At 56.2% G+C, this 20,169-nt stretch overlaps 1 protein-coding gene across 1 annotated transcript; it reads right to left on the bottom strand.

Annotated features, from left to right (window-relative positions):
- Positions 1–7,164: 7,164 nt before the first annotated feature.
- SLC9A5 (solute carrier family 9 member A5) lies at positions 7,165–20,169 on the bottom strand (the record flags this gene model as incomplete). The annotated part of the gene is made up of 16 exons (XM_080352156.1): positions 7,165–7,631; positions 7,932–8,063; positions 8,271–8,340; positions 8,969–9,139; positions 9,269–9,395; positions 9,531–9,619; positions 9,786–9,915; positions 10,632–10,702; positions 10,833–10,922; positions 11,835–12,037; positions 12,218–12,438; positions 12,570–12,747; positions 13,214–13,292; positions 13,557–13,720; positions 14,372–14,674; positions 20,037–20,169. The coding sequence occupies 16 exons, from the start codon at positions 20,167–20,169 to the stop codon at positions 7,165–7,167; spliced, it is 2,628 nt and encodes an 875-aa protein (XP_080208282.1).

The raw sequence follows: 20,169 nt of genomic DNA, 5'->3' as shown, positions 1-20,169 counted from the left end.
CGAAGGCACCTGAGGAAGAGCGTGAGCTGGAGCGTCACCCAGAGCACTGCCACCCACGCTGCGTGGCAAGGTGTTCAGGTGTTCAGCAGGCAGGGACAGGCAGCTGCCTGCACATCACAGCCATCGGCAGGGCAGTGGACGAACGAGGGGAGCAGCTCACCCTGCACACGGCTGCTCCCCTGGCACACCGAAAGGGACCTAAAACTGTCACATACGTACTATTTTATCCCCTTAGAACTACCCCTTCGCGGCAGCGCGAGGCCCTTGGCGCTGCTCGCCGCGCTCAGCCCCCCGGAAGGGGCCGCGGGGGCCCCGCTGGGGAGCGCGGCCGCCATCTTGGCAGGGGCGAGGTCTCGGCGCGGGGCGACACCTGCCGGCCGCGCTGGGCAGCGGGCTCCCCGCGCACCCCGTTCCCCCGCGGTGACGGGGACCCCGCGGGGCGGCCCCTCCAGCACCGCCGGGCTCCAGCCGCTGCCAGCTCCGGCTGCTCTTCCAGCCCGCAGGCCCTCGGTGCGCCACCCTCACCGCAGGGGACGTGCTCCCCTCGCACCCCAGCCTCCCGAGGCAACAGCCCTTTGGCTCCCCAGGGCCGAGGGGAGCACGGGTCCCCCCCATTTCTAGCGGGTTTGGGGCAGTTTGGTTTACTTCAGCCAATCGGCACCCCACGTGGAGCTGGATTTGTAGACAAACTCAAGCACCAGGAGGTAGCTGCGAGACTTTTGTCACTCTATTGCACTCTGTAATTTCCTGTTTGCTCCAAAAGCTATTTTTGCTAAGGGGAATAAAAAATCACCAAACATTTCTAACAATTCTGCCTGTTCCCTAGCAGGAGAAAGCAAAGATCAGACTGATCCTAGCAGGGGTCAGCCCTGGCGAACCTGTTCCTGCAGCCCTGGCAAACACGAGCTCATGCTCCTTCACCCCCGGCTCCCATCAGCGATGGGGGAAAACATAGTCATAGAATCCTAGAATAATTTTGGTTGGAAGAGACCCTCAGGATCATTGAGTCCAACCATAACCTAACTCTAGCACTAAACCACATCCCTAAGAACCTTGTCTACACCTTTTAAACCCCTCCAGGGATGGTGACTCCACCACCGCCCTGGCCAATCTGTTCCAATGCCCGACAACTCTTTCTGTGAATGATTTTTTCCTAATATCCAGTCTAAACTTCCATAGTTAATTTTTTCTTTCTTTTCTTTTTTTTTTTTTCATCTTTCTGGGATCCCTTTGTGAAGCTTTTGCCAGGTTTCTCCATAAATAAGCGAGGGTAGGGATGCCTACTGAAAATACAGGGTGTTTCAAAAAGGTGGACCAAATTTCATGATAGCAACATGTTACGATTACACGCAAATTTACAAACAGTTTAATGAGTTATCAAGTTTTAGTAACCTGCGTAAGTGCTCTGTGTTCCCTCCACCTGCTGCACAGACAACACTGAAAAGATAGTTGAATTTATACACAGCGATTTCAGATTAGGTCCATCTTTTTGAAACACCCTGTTTATGTACCTACATGCCTGTATGTGGTAGACAAGAGAATATCCTGGCCCTGGGAGGTGAGGCTTTCTGAGAAAAGAGGCAGGACCCTAAGTGTCCAGGAGGAATCCGGAGTGGGTGATTCCTGCATGAGTGATGCTCACACGGTGCCAGCACCAGCCGTGCCTAGAGGAGGGCTCTCGGGCAGCTCACGATTCATCCACAATCAACCACGATTGATCCCGTTGCCTGTGAGATCCTCAGAACCCCAAAACTGCCAGGGACAGGCACACAGCGAGGCCCCAGGTGCATGCACAGCCCAGAAACCAGCCTGCCCTCAGCCAGCCGAGGAGCCAAAGCAAAGCTTTAACCAGCTCTCCACCTTCAGCAGCGCGGGCTTAGCTGGGTTCTGGGAGGCAAAGCTTGTGCATGTGCATTGCTGCGAGAGAGGAAAGCACAAATACAGCAGACCTGCCACAGAGTCTGATCTCTACTGCACTCCCATGGCCTTTCCAAGCCTCTCTTCTTCATGGGCTGCCCGCAGGCTCAGGGCAGCCTGTGTTCTGATGTATACCAGACCAGCTGGGCTGGTGGCCACCTCCCCAGAGTGCCCTCAGCACCCTCCCTCCCTCCGACTGACCCGCCGCAGGTTTCATTTACCTTTGGGGCAGCCTGGCTGTGTGGCACTAGATGGCAGGCGAAGGTGAGGCGAGAGGAGCCCAGCTGGCTTCTTCAGGGATCTTCGCCTTCCCCAGGGCTGTAAGGAGCAGCTCTGTCTGGCTGTGGGGAAGATCACAACTCTAGGATCTGCGGTATTCATAAAATCAAAGCCCCCACCATGTCAGCATCCATCCTGGCTGTTCTGCAAGAGTCCCCAGGAGTGGCAGCCTGGCCACGCAGCCGCCTTTGCTCCTCCAGGCAAAAGCAGAGAAGTGTAAACCACGAAGAGGGGGATGGATCACCCCACCCAGCTCCTGCTGACCTATAGATCCCACTGATCTTGTCTGTCCTCAGTCTGTCCACACTGCAGCTTGTACTCTCATACAGCCCGGGTGTGAGGAAAGCCTCCTGGCCAGCCCTGCAGCCTGGTGGGTGGCACAGCCACTGGAGAGGGTCCCCAGCTCTGCAGGGAGCCTGGGGACATTCACTGTCGGCAGCCGGTGGGGAGACACAGGTGAGCGGAGGGGCTGGCTCCACACACGCCCGAGGGGTGCAGCGCGATGCACAAAGGCTCTCCCGTCCTGGCCGCTCTGCCCTGGAACACAGCATGGGAACCGCTGCCCAGCTCAAATCTGTTCCTCATTATCCACCCAGCTGCCGACTGATCCCAGCTCTGTCACCAGCCACTCGCCCCGTGGCCCCAGCCGGGTCGTATCCCATCAGCCGAGCCACTTCTACACAACTTCACCAGGCAGTGCAGCAGGCAGAGCGGGGCCAGGGCTTGCATCCACCCCTTTGGAGGTAATGCCAGAGTGAAAATGAATAATTTCCTCCATCAACAGGCAGAGGAGGCTTCCAGTGAAAGCAGGGAGCAGGGATGGCTGCTTCATGTGCGAAGAGTGGGAAGGCAAACACAGCAGGATTCAGGAGGGGTGTTCAGTCTGATCATATCCAGGTGAAATGGACACCTGGACAGATGGACAGGGGCAGGAAGGAGCAAAGAACAGACTGATGTGTTTCTAAAATGTGTGTACCAGATATGATCAGACTGAACACCTCTCCTAGGTTTTCCTGCATTTGCCTTCCCACTGTTCTTTGTGAAAATGTGTGGCCAAAGCCTCTGCCACACTTTGTGCTTGCTGGGACCAAGTGGGAGGTGAGAAGCTGGACTCCTTTCACTAGCTTCCCAGCATTTGTGCCTGTATAGGCCATTGTGAAAACATTACATGAGGGTGCCAGAAGTGCTCCAGAAACAGAACAGAATGAAAAATCACACAAGGTTGCCTGTGAGTCAACAGTACTCTTGCTGCAATGGAGAACGTGAAGCTGGCAGGTTTAAGGAAATGATTATTCTACTTGACTTGATACCTCTGAGACACAGATGGGTACTAGTTCCAATCTGGGCCCCCCCAGGACAAGATATATACATATAGGTGTAGATACATAGATATCAGAGAGAATCAGCTTTAGGAAGACAAGGCAAACAGGAGAGCTACCTGCAAGGGGACACAGAGAAACCAGAGCCCAACTCTTCTCAGAGGCACACCTGGAGGGACAAGAGGCAACTGCAACAAGCTGCACCAAGGCACGTTCTTGCTGGCCATAAGGAGAAAATCATTCTGTGCAAGAGGAATGCAGCTGTGGTGCAGTTCTGGGACAGGGAGATGGTGACACCTTCATTGTTGGGGACTTTTCAAGCCCAACTAGACTGAGCTACCTGCTGTAGCTTTGCGACCAAGCCCTGCATGGAGCCAGGGTTGGACTGCAGACCTCCTGAGCCCCTCCCAGCCTAAAATTTACCTGATGCTCCAACAAGCATTGTGCAGTGGCAAGGTGATGATTTTAAGACAATTCTGCTGCTTAGCTGACTTGCGAGATGGCCAACACCAATCCATCGCCCACAGCCTGGCTCTCTCATCCAGCTGATGCCCCTGTTACCAGAGCTGCTTTACATCTCCTGCTGACTTCACAAGTTCTGGTACAACAGACAAACTGGAGCTGAGCACTGTGGAAAAAATGTGCAGATTTAATGGCAGGCTCTAAGGAGAAGCCTGCGTGCAAAATGACGGGTCTGCAATAGCGAGGCAGCTCCAGGATGGGGTTGCTTATAATAACAGTCAGAGGGCTGTATGTTCTGGGTTACAGCTCCTTTGGTTATACTTTACTCAGTCGTGGAGAAGCAGAAATTTGGGCACATATGTTCGTGGTTTGGCCCGATTCTTGTGTTTTTCCACTGAAGCAGTGCAGTATTTTTAGGCTGAAAGAGACAGTTCTGTGCTATGCTGGAAGGATCGGAGCAGTCCTGTGCAGGAAGGACACTACCTGCTATCTCTCTCTGTAACAGAAAATACAGAAAGTGGAGTATGAGAATAAAAACTGATAAAACTCTGTGGGGAAGGGTGTAGTAAAAGCAACCATCCCTGGTCACACTGTGGCTGGGGTTGAGGGTGGGAAGAGGAGGCTCCAAGCTGCTCTCTGGTGGCATGGAGAGCCCGCACAAGCATTAGCTGCTGGGCTCAGGTATCTGTGTGAGACAAGAGCAACCAGCCCCACTATTTCCCAAAGCTAAGATGTCTGCTTTTCCTCCTCTGAGGACCTGAATGCTGCAAACCCAGCTCTTACAGGAAGACAACCTGGCCCGCACAACCTGGTGCACTGCCAAGGCGATCGCGTTCTGCAGGAAGCACTGGCACGGAGGTCCGGCACGCAGAGCACGGCTCGGCCAGCATCGGTGCTCGGTGGGATGGGAGGCAGATGGGAAACGTTGGGAGGAGCAAGAGCTTCCAGAGGATCCAGTGCAAAGCTCTCGGCGCGAGGAGCTGTATAGGGAACCTGCCAAAAAGGACCTGGGGGTGACGGTAGATGCCAAGTTGAATACAAGCCAAACATTGATCTCGTGAATTAAGTGAACCATATTTACTCTTATTTAGGAGAGGCAGAGCCAGCAGATTGAGGGAAGAGCAAAGCCAGCACACACCAATGCAGGGTTCCTGTGATCCAGAAGAGCCTGAAAAAGACCCATTTGAACCATAATTTTGGCAAAAAGAGAGGAAGCTTGGACCTGGGAAGACGTGGGCTCCCAGCACCCTGCTGCGGTGCAGGCAGCCACGACACTGGGCAGCAAGAGCCGGGTTGCCTGCTGGCTGCTCCCGGAGGCACGGCCTGCCAACGGCGGCAGGCAAGCTTCTCTTTGGAAAGAATGTCATATTTTCCGCAAACATTACCGAAACTAGGAAATCCAGTTAGGCACAGCGAGTCTGTAAGGGGGGCTGTGGCCTTGGGTGGAGAAGAACAGAGAAGCACAAGGACATGGTGCCTGCAAGGGAGAATCCAACCAGGAGCTGCAGGAATCAGGACATGCAGAGGTTCCCAAACAGCAGAGAGACCAGCCCGTGATGCCTGCTCCAAATCTGTTTATTGAACATTACAAAATACTCTGCATATATTTTCACATTAAAACAATATTCTTGCAAATAAGATATTAAGTCTTGAGTCATTTGTTGTGCCCATGGCTACAGAAAACACTGACCCAGCTAGAGATTTAGTATGGCCCAATATCAGAAATCAAAACCAGAATAAGGCATACCAGAAATGCAAAACTATAGAAAAACCTTTTAAAAACCTCATGCTCATCTGGCGGGACAGGTACAGAGCAGAAAGGCCTTCACTGAGCCCTGCTGACTATACCAGGGGTACCACCAGGTTGCTTGCCCTATGCTGGGCTCCCTCACCCCATGCATCTCCATGTCCCCTTGACACCTGCCATCTCAGCATGCCCACATAGCTGGAACAGGCAGTTATTTACCTGCTTTGGGGCATTAACAGCCCAAATCCCTGTTCTTCCCTAAAAGGTGCATCCCCAACCCTCCTGTGTTGCCAGTGCCCAGCTGCTGTGCTGAGCTTTCACATGCTGAGTAGTTCTTGGGAGCAATTCTTGGCCCTTGGGCTCACACCAGGAATAATTCCCTGTGTGGGCCATTGCCACCAGGTCCCACCACCTTCTTAGGAGGGACCAGGGGTGGCTGGGAGGCAGGTGGTGGGGACAGACCTTTGAAGGTGCACTCAGCTCTCACCCATCACCCGTTTTCCTGGTGTACGTTCATACCTGCTGCTGGCTCCACTCCTCGCACCATGACCAGCCCTCCTACTGATGGGCCCCAGGCAACTGGAGGCACTGGGATGTGGGCAGGATAAACACCAAGAATGCTGTGCAGGGCAGCTGCCTCCTAGCAAAACCAGAAAGCTGAACACCTCAACTATTGGGAACACATCCAGACAATAGGCGTGAGGCTGGCACAGCACGTTGGCTGCTAGAGGAGTCCCTGTGCGTACAGGTTCACTAGTCCGGCTCCTGGTGGAGCCAAACCCCAGGAGCGCTGCTCCCAGTCCTGAGAAAGTCATGGTCTTGCATCTGCGGTACCTCTATAACCCGGAGAACGTAGAGCTGCCATGGTGAGGAGCCCATCTCTGCCATCCTGGCTGAGCTCCATGCATGCTGTGAGGAACCAGCACTGTGGCCACCTTGAAGTCAATGGCTCAGTTGCTGGACGTGGATGGGCTCTCGTGCACTGGCCACTGCTTGCAGCCCTCTCCCCAGAGGTCTCCTACTCACAGCCAGGCTGGAGATCAGCTCATTCTCATGCATCCATGAGCCAGCACGCCCGCACCTCAGGGCAGCACAGCCATGATGGGATTGAGTCCAGTCCCTGGGAAGAACATCTCTGGCCTCCCAGCTGCAGAGATGTGTAGGGACCAGAGAGAAAGAATGAGGTTTGGGGTCTGTGCCTCCCTAGGTGGGTGGGGGCTGGTACCTACTGTTGCAGCCAAAAGCCCAATTATCAACCAGTTTTGCATCAGTAGGTGTATGGGCAAAGCCCACCTTGGAATGCAGATCCTGGAGAAGTACTGGGTTCTCCTGCTGCTCCTAGAGGTTATGGAGACACACACAAGCTTTGCATCGCAAGACAGCAGAGCAGTCAGCGAGTCACAGCCCGTCCGCAGCCCCCAGTCCCTTCCCCATCCTGCCTCAGAGGTGGCTCGCTCTGTTGAACATCAGCCACCTGGGCTCCGTGGTGGGCACCATCCTGCCCTGCTCCTCCGTGGCCATCAAAGGCTGCAGCTCCTGCTGCTCAGCACCATCAGGGCTGCTGTCACTCTGCGACCGGCCGCTCTTAGAGATGTGGCTGGGGAACTGGAAGCAGGAGCTCTGCTCTGACATGGCTTGGTTCGCAGACTGGGGTTGCTCTTCCAGCACAGGGCAGGCAAATCTCCTGTGCTGAGGTCCACTCTCGATGCCTGGTGGGGAAGCGATGCTCTCCAGGGATGAGATGCTTTGGTTCCACGCCTTCTGCATATCCACTGGCACGATTTTGGTGGTCTCCGAGGAGACGTAAACAGCCAGATCAGCCTGGTCTCCTTTCCACGGCAGCTCCTTCTCTGCCAAGGTGGGTGATGGCGGGATGATACAGGGGCTGGGGCAGACATCCAGGCTGCCTGGGGGTGCAGAAAGAATGACAGTGAGGGGGATCTTGCACAGCTCTTGCTCTCTCCCTGGGCCCTGCAAACACTGCAGAACCAACCACCATCGGATGGCCAGCTGGCCCAGGGATGCAGAGCCACCAGGAAGCTCAGGGATGCTGTGCCACGCCTCCAGAGCCACACAGAAGAGTGATTATCCCATACATGCTCTGCTGACTATGGTATTGCCCAGACCAAATCAGTTTTGCTCCCCAGGTGGAGGAAGGATGAGCTGCCCAATGGCAGCTGCCCTGGCACAGGAGCACCGGTGCCTACCAGGAGTTGTCTTTCCCTGAAGAACCTCATCGGTGGCTCGAGCGATGAATACGATCCCTTCGTCATCCTCTCTCTCTGTCTCTGAGCTATCACTCTCCTCCTCCTCTGAGCTGACCATCACCAGGACAGGAGCTAAGTCAGATGGAGGGAGTTGGTTTGGAGGATGTGGCACATGGTGGAGGAAGGACTGCACCCACCGGAGAAGGACTTGTTGCTGGTGCAATCCTGGGTGCTGTTGTGCCACCGAGCTGGCAGTGGGCAGGCATAGCGGGTTGCTCCATCCCAGCCCACCAGGTCCCCTTGCCAGGACCTGCAAACCTCACCTGCCATTGGTCTTACCCGCCTCCTGCCAGGGGACATTTCTGTGTGTCTTCCCATTGGGAGCGTCGCTGCTCAGAGAGATGTTCTTCTGTGAAGGAAGAGGGACTGGCTGGGACCTGTCCCATGCAAACCCATAATCCCAACCCAGGTGACCATTGCAAGCCAGGGTAACCCCAGGGCCACAGATTCCCACCCCAGTGAGATGGCAGCTGTCAGTCAGTGGTTCCTAGCCCTTAGATGCTGGGTCTTTGTGGCCCTACAACAAACTGCTCAGCTGCAATGGCTTCAAAAGCCTCCAAATGAGAGAAGACACCCAAGACTAAATTTAAGATGCAGTGCCACACTTTTGAACCTGGATCTGCACCAACATTCAGGCCACTTCACACTGAGCACTCTTGGAAAACAAAAATGGAGCTCCTCCACGGCTTGGGACTGCTTTGGCCAGGGAGGAGCGACCCCAGGGCAGTGCTGACATGGTGGGGACACGTGGACACGTGACACCCACGTGCTCATGTGGAGTGTATGCAGGACTGATATGAGATGAGATGAGATGAGATGAGATGAGTGAGATGAGATGAGCCGCTCTCCCTGCTGGCTTTGGAGCTGCCAATGCCCTGCAGCACCTCACCTCCACTCCAAAGGACCTCACTGTCTGCATCCTGGGAGAGGCCAAATCTCAGAGCTATGAAGGGAGCAGGAGGTTGGGGAGCACTTGCCTTTTTCCTGCCCTTTTCTTTCAGCCTGGCCTTGCTCTTGGAGGAGCAAACATTGTGCTTTGTGGACTTGAAGGTCTCCAGACGCCTCTTCATGTTCTGACGGAAGATTTCTTTATCTTGGCGCTCTTGTTTATCTGGAGAGATGAAGTGACGGCTGTAGCTGGCCTTGTACTGGCCGAGGGAGAGGCAAAGAGACACAGGGTGAGCAGCTAGCCCTACAGAGCATCCTCCATCCCTGCTCCTCTTACAAGTGCTGCTACCCTTGGGGTCAGCTGCACGCCACGGCCGGGGAGCGCTCACCCGCCGGCGAGGCTTGTAGAGGCTCCCTCGCAGCACGTGGTGCATGGCAGCGTCCTCCTTGTCCCGGCGACTCCGCACCGTGTCGATCACCTGCAGGTCCAGGCAGGCGCCGCTCCCGCTCTCCCTCCTGCGGGGAGATGGAGATGTTGGGCTCCATGCCTGCATCCCTCCAGCCCTGGTACAAGATACCCCCCAGGGAAGAGGGCAGCTGTGAGGGTCCAGTGAGGTCTGCCCAGGGGCTCAGAGGGATGCTGCTACTCACAGGAGGTTTGTGACTGATGACTCTGACATGGACGTGCGGCTGGGCATGGAGGGCAGCGCCAGTTTGGCAGCTGAGAGCACGTGGCCACCCTGGGAGGACAAGGCTGGCATTGGGGCAGCAAGGACCCAGCTGGGCTATGGGGTCCCCACTGCCTGGCCAGAAGGTACACGTGTGGTCATACAGGGGGGTATGGCCACCCACGCCAGCCAGCTCATCAGGACCATCCTGCCACCCAGCCCCACCACGTGCCCCAACCTGGTCAACAAAGCTGATAGCATCACGGATATTCAGCTTGTAGTAAACATCCCAGATCTCATCCCGCAGCCTGTAGGCAGATTTCCGCATCAGGAGCTGGCTCAGGTACTTCTTGTCGAACTGCTCCCACCTGCCATGATGTGAAGACACAGGCAGTTTAATTCCCATGGGGTATCACAGCCAGAGACCCCCTGCCCATGCAAGGTTGAGAGTGTCCAAGCATGGCAAAATCAGGCTGGGCATGCAGGACCTGGCTGTGCCCGGGGACACGCTGCCAGGGAGAGCCAGCGGGGAGGGGACACGCGGACCCTTTGTTCCCACCCAAGAGGAAGCCAGAGACCAGCGGGTCTGTGGGAGGCAATGGAAGTGGGATGGGGGCGGCTGCCCCGCTGGAATGTTTTGCCTTCAGGAAACAGGCTTTTCCCATCCTTTTCCTGCCACTGTCCTGCAGATAAACACTGCCCAGGCTTTCACAGGGCTGTTCCTTCCTCAGTGCCCAGCGCGGCTCCATCCATGGGGAGGCACAGGGCCATCATCACCATCACGTACACCCCACGGCCCCCCAGCAGCTCTGGCGTGGGCAAGCAATGCCAGTTCTCACAGCATCCCCCACCACACCTGCCCAACCTCTCTCTGGGATGCTTCTGGGACCTCAGTCTGCTGCACAACAGCAGGCAGAAGGTCCCCTTCCAGATCGACTGATGGACAGACATAAAGCCTTCCTGGTTCTGCTGCCCTGCCTAGAGCAGGGGTGTCCTCCAGCAGGGACCCTGCGATGTCCCCATGGCTGGCACATGTCCCCCACCCACCTGATGGCTGGCAGATGATCCTGGGTAAGATACTCACTTGTCCCGCCAGTAATGGTAGCCGTGGTGTCCCACAATGTCCTCCACCGCTGCTAGGATGTGGTCAAAGGCCTTGAGCAAGGAGAAAAGGGTGAGAGCAGTAGCAAGACTGCGGGTTCCCCAGGGGTGCTGAGGCCATGCATCACCCTCGCCCAGCCCTGGCAGTGCAGGGAGCTGGGACATCCCCGGTGCCAGCACCTACGTGCTCATGCAGCTCCTCGTTCAGTGTGGGCTTGTGGTGGTCACTGCGCTTCACCTTCAGCCATGTCACCAGGGGTTTGATGGTGAGGCCCTGGAATGGCAGGAGAAGGCAAAGGGAAAGACTGGGAGGGCGAGAGGGTACATGGCTGGGGCACAGGGAGCAGAAGCAGCATGAAGTGACCAGGGACAGCAGCTGTGCCAGCCACGTGTGACCCTACCAACCCAAACCCCTGTGCCTGGGACCTGGGCGATGGTCCTGTGTCACATCAGGCAGCGACCATGTTGTGCCCCCTCAATCCCCCTTCCCCTAGGCTTGTGTCCATCTGCCGTGCACTCCCCTTCCCAAGCAGGAGCCCCAGAGCCAGGGGCCATCATCACTCTCTACAACTATCTGAAAGGAGGTTGCAGCATGGAGAGTGTTGGCCTATTCTCCCAAGTAACATGTGATAGGATGAGATAAAATGGCCCCAAGTTGTGCCAGGGCAGTTTTAGATTGGATATTGGGAAAAATTTCTTCATTGAAAGGGTTGTCAGGCATTGGACCAGGCTGCCTGGGGCAGTGGTGGAGGCACCTTGCCTGGAGGGGTTTAAAAGACACAGAGATGACTTTCTTAGGGACATGGTTAGTGCCAGTGTTGGGTTAAGAGTTGAACTCAATGATCCTGAGGATCTCTTCAAACCAAAATGATTCTATGATTCTATCAAAAGCTTTGTAAAGAGAACAGCCTGGCCAGGCACACACTAGTGCTGCTCTTGGAGCCAGTGCCAGAACAAGAGGCCAATGGGCAAACAACGTGGGCCACTGCCCCATCATCCTGACAGTCACCACAGTGGTCCTACACACCAGCTTGGTGACGGATAGGGTGCCAGGAGGCATCGAGGACCAAAGGTCATTTGAAAAGAGGTTACTTGCCCCAAGCACATCCCCAAGCACCTGTCTGGCCCCCAGGCCAGCTCTGTAGAAGAGGGCAGCACTGGAGGAGGGCATGGTGCCCATCCTCACCTGCACAATGACAGTGAAGAACACCACCACGATAGTTGTTGCCACAAAGTAGTCCTTGGCTTTCACCTTCGCCCTGTCCAGCAGGATGACCAGAGCAAAGGCCACGGCCCCACGGAGGCCACCATATGACATGACCACCTGGTCAATCCTGTCCAGAGGGATGAGGCGGAAGCGGTTGAGCACACAGGTCTGGAGGACAACACCTAGGGAAGAAGGAGAAGGCCTGGGATGCTGGCAGAGCCCTGCCTGCTCCTGGAGATGGGGCAAAACCCCAGCCAGGAGCTATGGCTGGCCTCACGCCTCAGCCTTTCTTGGGGGATACCACTTTTTGGCATGAAAGGGGCTGCGTGCTACCGGCCACAAGCACAGCAGGGCAAACTGACCCACAGCTCTGAAAAGCAGGATAAAGAACAGGGTGCCCAGCACCAGTGCTGTGTCCCATGCCCACTTGGAGGTGTCCACAGCTGAGATGCCCAGAAACATGAAGATGATGGTCTCTGAGCTGCTGGCCAGTGTCTTCATGGTGTACTTGACCGTTGTGCGGGATTTCTGGGAGATGTTGGCTTCCACGTATTTCTTGCAGCAGATCCCACAGAAGGTGACTCTGCAGAGGGGCAGAAGAAGCTGGCATGACCCTACAGTGGGAGGAGGAGTGGGTCTGCTCGCTGCCTCTTGCTACTCAGAACTGCACCCCTAATTTCCAGGACTCCCCTCAGGGGACACCCCATTACTCACGCAAGGATGGAGGAGAGTGAGACCATCTCGGCAGCAAGGTATGCAACATAGGCCAGGAGGAAGACGAAGAGTGGCTCGATGATGCGCACACGCTTGGTGAACCGTGTGATCAGGGCCAGGAGGAAGGCAAAGAGCAGCCCCACAGCCGTGCCCCCGAGGCTCACCAGAAAGAAGGAGGCTGGTGGTGGGAGAAAACTCATAGAATCATAGAATCACAGAATAGTTCGGGTTAGAAGGGACCTTCAAAGCAATGAGCAGGGACATCTTCACCAGATCAGGTTGCTCAGAGCCCTGTCCAGCCTGGCCTGGGATGTCTTCAGGAATGGGGCATCCACCACCTCTCTGGGCAAATTGCTCCTGTGTTTCACCACCCTCATTGTAAAAAATTTCTTCCTCATGTCCAGCCTCATTTGCACCATAAGCAAGTGAACCCAGCTCCTGTGGCCCATGGCCATATCACACTGGCTTGGCCAAGCCTTGTGCTCCCACCCAGGTCCCCACCAAAGCATCCCATGATGATGGCTGGCATGTGATGACTGGGATGGAGATGAAAGAGCTGTGGTGCTCAGTCCCCAACTCCACAGAATCCGTGGTTACCCCCACACTTTTGCAAAGGAAGAGGAGCTGGTGGGGCTCATACTCACCTACCCCCTTCACGTAGTCCATGGCATGGATGCGTGCTGGGCCCAGCTCCACAAAAGAGTTGAAAACCTTGTACAGCACCTGCAGGCAAGGCAGATCCCTTGAGGAAGGCAGGGTATTGCCCTGCCTTGAGAGGGACAGCACCTGTGGGCAGGATGGACCCTGCAGAAGAGGCATCACCTGCCCCAGATCTGCCAGATGACACAGCTTATCTTGGTAGGCAAAGTCCCCCAGGACCAGGAGAAAGAAAAGACCAAGAGAGCATGGCATGGGTCTGTCCACAGCTTGGGGATGTCACCCGCCCAAGTGGTGCTTCACATTAGGGTCCCCCAAACTCCAACTCACCACAGTGACAGCATCATTCAGGAGAGACTCGCCAAACACGATGATGAAGAGGGTCTCATTTACATGGACCTCTTCAAAAACGGCCAGCACTGCCACAGGGTCCACAGCTGAGATGAGACTGCCGAAGAGCAGGAAATCCATCAGCCCAGCTTCGATGCCTGGATCTGCTAGGACAGAAGGACCATGCTCAGGTGGACCACCTGCCCCAGAGCCCCAGTCACCAGGCCAAAATAATCCTGTCCCTCGTCTGCTCCCAGTGACTTGGCTGCAGCATCCCAACTTGGAGCGCAGCAGGCTGAGCCCAGGAGTGCTCCCAGACCTCCCAGGTCCCCCAGGTAACACGGGGCTCAGCACATCCTTGCTGCAGCATGAGGAGAGCAGGGCTTGGATGTCCCTCTTTGGCACCCAGATGTATCGCTGTCCCTCTGGCAGGTGTGCACTGAAGGAGGCTCAGCAGCTCCGTCTCAGGTCCAGGTATCAAGCAGTTCCTCAGGGCTCAGGAGAGCTCAAAACACAGCCCAGGCCAGCCAGGGCCAGTGGCTCCAGCCAAGGACAGGGAACACAGCAGTGAGCCAGCCAAGCTAGCCAAGGTCAGCCACAAAAATAGCAAAGACATGAGTCAGCCCAGTGCCAAGCAGGGCCCATTTATCCCACATGCTTGATGGTCCTGCCAGGACACCAGGACCCCTCTCCTGCTATAATTCGTGGGAATCCACAGCAGGGTCAGGCAGCAGGCTCTGAACTTGGGGGTGCTCTGCACCTGCAACCCATCTTTTTGGGGATGTGGCCCAAGATAGGCAGCCCTGTGCACCCACCCATGAGCCCAGCTTGGTGCAGCCCCCAGAGTGCAGCACCGGTGGTGAAGGAGTTCCAGAGCGTGCCCACCACCGCGTAGGTGAGGATGGCACCGATGTTGTCGAAGAACAGCCGGCTGGGCATGAAGTAGCCTGAGTCTAGGACGATGGGGGGCAGAAGGAAGAGGAAGAACATGTTGGGCTCCAGCTGGTACTCGGCTTTCTTTGCCACGGCCAACACGATCCCCCCCAGGCCCAGCCCCAGCAGGATGAGGAGGCAGCTCTCTGGGACGATGGATGTCACCTTCCTCGACAGGTGGAAAACTAGAAGGAAAAGAAGAACACAATCCTCAGCTAAATGATCATATGGACAGAGCATCTCAGACCCAGAGGCTCCATGGAAAGGTTGGCTGATGCATGATGGACCCTGGGATGGACAGGGGAGAACCTAAGGCTGCTTCGTAGCCATGTATGCCCAGAAGACCTTCCAGCTAGCTCCCAGGTCAGGATTTCAGTCCCCAACTTTTTGGGATCTTCCTCTCCTCTCCAGCCACTGTCTACCAAGCCAAACAGCAGCACATTTTGGTTTTTATGGCCTCTGGCATCTGTGCCTAAAAGAAAAAAGGCAGCCAGCGAGTATATTCACGGTGTCACAAGCGATGCCAGATGCTATTCAAGCGAAGGCATCCTGGTTCACCGGGACACGTTACCCCACTCAGAGATGAGGATGCTCAGCCCTGGCAAGGAGGTGACCTTGTTCACAGCCGTCTGAGCAAGCAGATGGAGCAGCACCTTGTGGGAACGGCAGGATGTGCAGTTCCAGCTAAATAGCCTTGGACAGGTTATACAGAAGTATGTTTTTTGTGAGTGTAAGGAGTGATAGCCCAGGCCAGTGAGAATGATATCTCGGGTTGGAAAACCACCCCCATATGTATGATGTGTGAATGTTGGACCTGGGCGTGTGAATGAGTGGGTCGGAACGCTGCCCACAAGATATGCATGGGAATGTGACTGAAAACAGTCACAACATGAGTGTGGTGTGTTTGGGACAACGTTTTCTGAAAAAACACCCTGTCTGACCTCTTGGTCCAGCCATGTACCTGCAAACCTATAAACTGAGAACTGTTAATAAAAATCAGCTCAGCCTGGCTCAGCTCTGCCTAGCTCTGCTCTCGCTGCTAACAAGAACTCTGTGTGCATCTCTGTCTGCGTCTGTGTGCGTCGCTCCTCATCGCACGCAGCGTGCAAACCACTGCAGCACAGGCCAGTCAGCCACTCTGTGCCAGAGCACAACATTCCTCAGCACCAGCTAACCCACCGGCATGCAAAAACCAGGTGCACGGGAGCTGCAGATTTAGAGATGCTTTGAATAATCTGTTTGTTCCATGCAAGGTTTGGACCAAATATTAAACTGCTGTGGAACACGACATATTTTTTTAAAGCAAGCAGTGTAAGCCCTGGTATTCATCCATCAGCAATGTGGCAGGGAGTATGCAGCTCAGGCACAAGCCAGCAGGATGTCACACCAGCCAGCACAGGGGACTTGCTCCTCCAGACAGCCTTGTCCCCAAGGCTAGGGCATCTTGTGTAATCTCAAATCATTCCAGCTTCCAGGTGGGGCCCCCCCACATTCCTGCGGATTTCTTCTCCCTGGCGTAGGGTGCTGTGTGTCTGCCGCTCCCCAAAGGGCAGTGCTTGGGGAAAGGCTGTTGAGGGTCATAGCAGTTTTGCCCCCTCATCGTTGAGTTCTACCACTGCTTATGACATCCAGCCCAGCTCTGTAGCATGACTTGGCCACCAGACAAAGAAACCTCCTCCTGGGCAGTGGGTTCCTCCAGGCACTTCCAGAGCCACCTCTGTCCTTGAGCAGGTACAAGGGACATCAGGGCAGCCTCTCAGCCATCACTTGGCTGCAAGCCCAGCCCTGCTGCCAACCCAAAACCCAGTCCATAAAGCCCTTTAGCTGAATTAAAGGTGCCCATTGCTTGTGCCAAGTCACCCCATTAGAAAGAAAGCCGTGCTGTGGCCACATGTCAGCACTAGGTGACTTGGCTTCTTCCCTCCTTAGGAACCCCCATGGAGAGATCATAAGCTCTGCCTAGCCCAGAGTCCTGTTTCCAGTGGCGTAGACCTGGACAGGAGCCCAGGACCAGATTTCAGTAGGTTTCCATGTCTTTATGCCCTTGTCATTCTCCTCTGAACCTGTCACAGTCCTGCTCTGTCCCTTCTAGGATATGTCTCAGTGTCCCTGAGATGCGGATACCCTGGCAACTGAGGTCATGGCCTCCCGATATTTTCCCTTTCTCCTTTCCTGACACCTCTTAGCTGATGTACTTTCCTTCGCTGCAGCTGGGCACTGAAACAGAGAAGAAAATGTAATGCCAAAGATCTGGTTGCTAACCAGAGACAACATCTTTGAGCCCACTACTGAACATGCAGGCTAAGGGCCACTTATTTCTCTCATTGAGACCTCCACAGCAACCTGTGCTACTCCTTGGCATGGTAGGCCCTGTCCATGCCATCCTGGCAAGCCCCAGCACCAGGAACACTGCCACAGCCAGCACGGGCAGCGCAATCTGCAGCTTCATCGCCAACATCCTCAAGGGGTAAGAGCTGCAGAGCACATGGGGCCAAGGCTTTGCCATTGCTTTGCAGCCAAGCACCCTGGCCGCAGAGCCTGAAGCATCTTCCTCATGCCCAGCTGCCTTGAGCATCCCCCGCATCCCCAGCTGCCTTGAGCATCCCCCGCATCCCCAGCTGCCTCCACTCTCTGCCAGCGCTGCCATTCAGCCACGGAGGCAGTGGCAACATGGACACTACAGCCCTTCAAGCAAAGGCTGAGCTTCGGCCCGGACGAATTCCTGCTAAATGACTGCACATGCCATGGCAGAGCCCTGTTCACCCCACGCGAGCCCAGGGAAAGCAGCACCAGTGGGTGAATGGCGCTCGCTCAGTGCCTGAAGCACGCTGTGAAACTGCTTTCCACCCACAGGAAGAAAGCTCTGAAGTTTTCAAGTAGGGAACGAGGCGTCCAACCCATTTTCTGCACGCTCAGGAGCATTGCCAAGATCCCAGCTCCTCGCTCCGTCAACCCATCTGCACTCCCCGTGCTGCAGAGATCTGCCCTGGCTTGGCTGGAGAGACCTGGGAGAGCCCACAGAGATGCTATGGGGGCATGGGGTCATGGCTCCTACCTCCGTTGTTCTGTCCCTTGAGCCAATAACTTGGGCAAAGGAGGGAGCAGCATCAATGGGAAAGACCCTGCTTGTCCAAAAATCCCTTGGCTGTGGGGGGATGCTGCCACCCTCCCCAGCAAATGACAGCAGACGAGCTCCTCTGTGCCGCAGGGAGCAGGCAGCGGGGACAGGCAGAATGAGCTCTAATTTTACACGCACTAATCAAGGATTTCAGCATTAAAGGTTCCCACAGCAACAGTAACTTAGCCACATGTGAATTAACTTCAGAGCCATAATCCATGCTCAGGCATCCATAATGTAGGATTTGCCATTGGGAAGACTCAAAGCCAAAAGCTGCTCTGCTTCTCCAGTGCTTGGGAAATGGGAAAAGACCTGAACCAAGACACAAGCAGCTGGGGACAGAGGCGATGGTGCCACAAGCAATGGGGTCAATGGAGCATGTGCTGCAATGAGAGAGGGTTGCAACCCACGGTGATACTGCTGGGTGGAAAAACATCTGTCTGCCAGCAAACCTCTGCCCATGGGGCAGCTGTGGGCGAGAAGCAGGTTTGGGTCCCTCATTTCCTTCTTCCTCACATCCCGTTCAAGCAGATCCGTGCTCCGACCAAGTACAGAAAAGGCATCAAAGCCCGGGTGATACCTCACTGCGCATGAAGGCAACACCCAAGGCCAGTTTTGCCCCTCCCCAGGCGTTTGCTGGCTCAGGGCACCCTGGCATCATGACCGCCTCCGAGAACAGAGCCCGCAGTGTCATTTCCCCATCGCCCAGGCGCGGGGCCGCTTCCTCCCCTGCAGTCACAGGGCTGCGAGCTGGCAGCCCAGCGCCGCAACCACAACGGCTTCTCTGCACCAGCCTACGCCTGATGTCCACAGCTGGCACAGCCCCCTCTGCTCCCCGACATCCTCTGCCCCAGCTCTAGCTCCTCCGTGGGCTCCCCTGTGCTCTGGGGACCCCACTGCTGTGGTGCTGTCTGCAGACCTGCTTCCAGGTCTGGGTGTTGCTTGCAGCTCCAGGCTCTGAGTATCCATCGGACTTACCAGATGTGCTGAGCCAGGCAGCTCAGAGCTACCAACAATCGAGGCTGTCCCTCCCAGATGGAGAGGGAGAGTGGCCATCAACTCGCCTCAGGCCTGGAAGACGTGATGGGGCTGGGGGTTTGGCAATGACCCCAGCTCAGGCCCCCCATGCTCCTGCTGGGACTGCTGAGGCAAAGGCAAGGGGACAAGGGGAGCACATCAAGGAAAAAGCACCCCGGGAGCAGCTCCAGAGGAATGTTTGAGAAAAGAAAATAAGAGCCAGGGAAAGAAATCATCTCTCTGATCTTCTGCAGGTAGGAGGGACGTGCTCAGCAGCTGGAGGTGGCACAGCTGCAGACACAGGGTTGTATTTTTAGGCTCATGACACCCTTTAGTTAATTCCTTGCAATGCTTTAGGTCTCCCTTGCAGAAGACAAAGGAGAGAAGCACAAGGTCCACGGCAGTGGTTTTGATGATGCTTGGGAGAGGCAGAGGCCAGCTGGCAGTCACAGCTGTAGTTGTCCCCCATGTCCCTAGGGCTGCTGCTGGCCCTGGCTGTTCAGAGACTCCCCAGCCTAACTCTGAACCCACATTTCTTGAGCTGGCTCCAGACTAAGAGGGAGCTCACACCCTTGTCAGGGGGGCCGTGCCCCCATCAGGGCCCCCAGGGAGGAAACCTGCCTCAAGGTCACAGCCTTGTCCCCTGCACCCAGCACAGCAGGCAGAGGTACTGTGGGGGACCAGCCCTACGGGGACCCTGCTTGGCACCCACACGCAGTACTCCAGGTACCAGTGGGGGGCACAGCCCTGCGGCAGCTCACTCGCATCCTCCTTGCACCTTCCCACGCAGCCTCTTGCGGCGGAGCCTCCCCCCAGCTGCGTGGTCCTGTGCTGGGGAGCACGAGGATCTGGAATGACCCACTGGAGGGGTCCACAGGGATGGACCTGTCCCCACACTGCTGGGGACACACCTTGTCCAACACTGGCATCACCAAGCCCTTCCCAGGGCTGAGGGGGTCAAATGGCTTCCAGCCCTGCTGATGGTGGGCACTGTGCCAGCTGCTGAGGCATGGGACATCCTGTCGAGCATCTCTGCTCAGCTCCTCGTCTCCTGAACCCTCCCTCCTCTGCACCCATCGGTCCATCCCTTGCAGGGAAAACAGGCTCTGGGCTCCCACATTGTCCCTTGGGCTGTATCCTCACCTTGTCATCACTCATCATCCCACGGAAGAGGATGCGGGATGTGTTGTGGGGTCGTGCGAGGCCACCGCAGCCCAGCTGACAATGTTGACCAGCCAGGCTCTGGCCATTTGACCCCCTGACCCATGTCGTGGCATGCAGTGGCACCCCTCGCCCCAGACACCCTCGTGCCCACCGGGGATGCCGCATCCCACGCTGCCTGCCCCGGCGGTGTGCGCAGCTGCTCCCGGAGCCCCGGAGGACCGGAGGAGGGGAGAGGGGGGTACACTCACCGATTTTGGCCAGGCTGGCCACCAGGATCCAGGCGGCCACCAGGCAGGGCGCCTGCACCTCCCGCCACTGCCAGCGCAGCAGCTCGGCCCCGGCCGGGGCGGCGGGCCCGGGGGAGGCCGCCGGGGGCTGCAT

This window comes from Nesoenas mayeri, assembly GCF_963082525.1.
Source record: "Nesoenas mayeri genome assembly, chromosome: 12".
Lineage (NCBI taxonomy): Eukaryota > Metazoa > Chordata > Aves > Columbiformes > Columbidae > Nesoenas > Nesoenas mayeri.
This window is presented reverse-complemented; position numbering and strand designations above follow the sequence as displayed.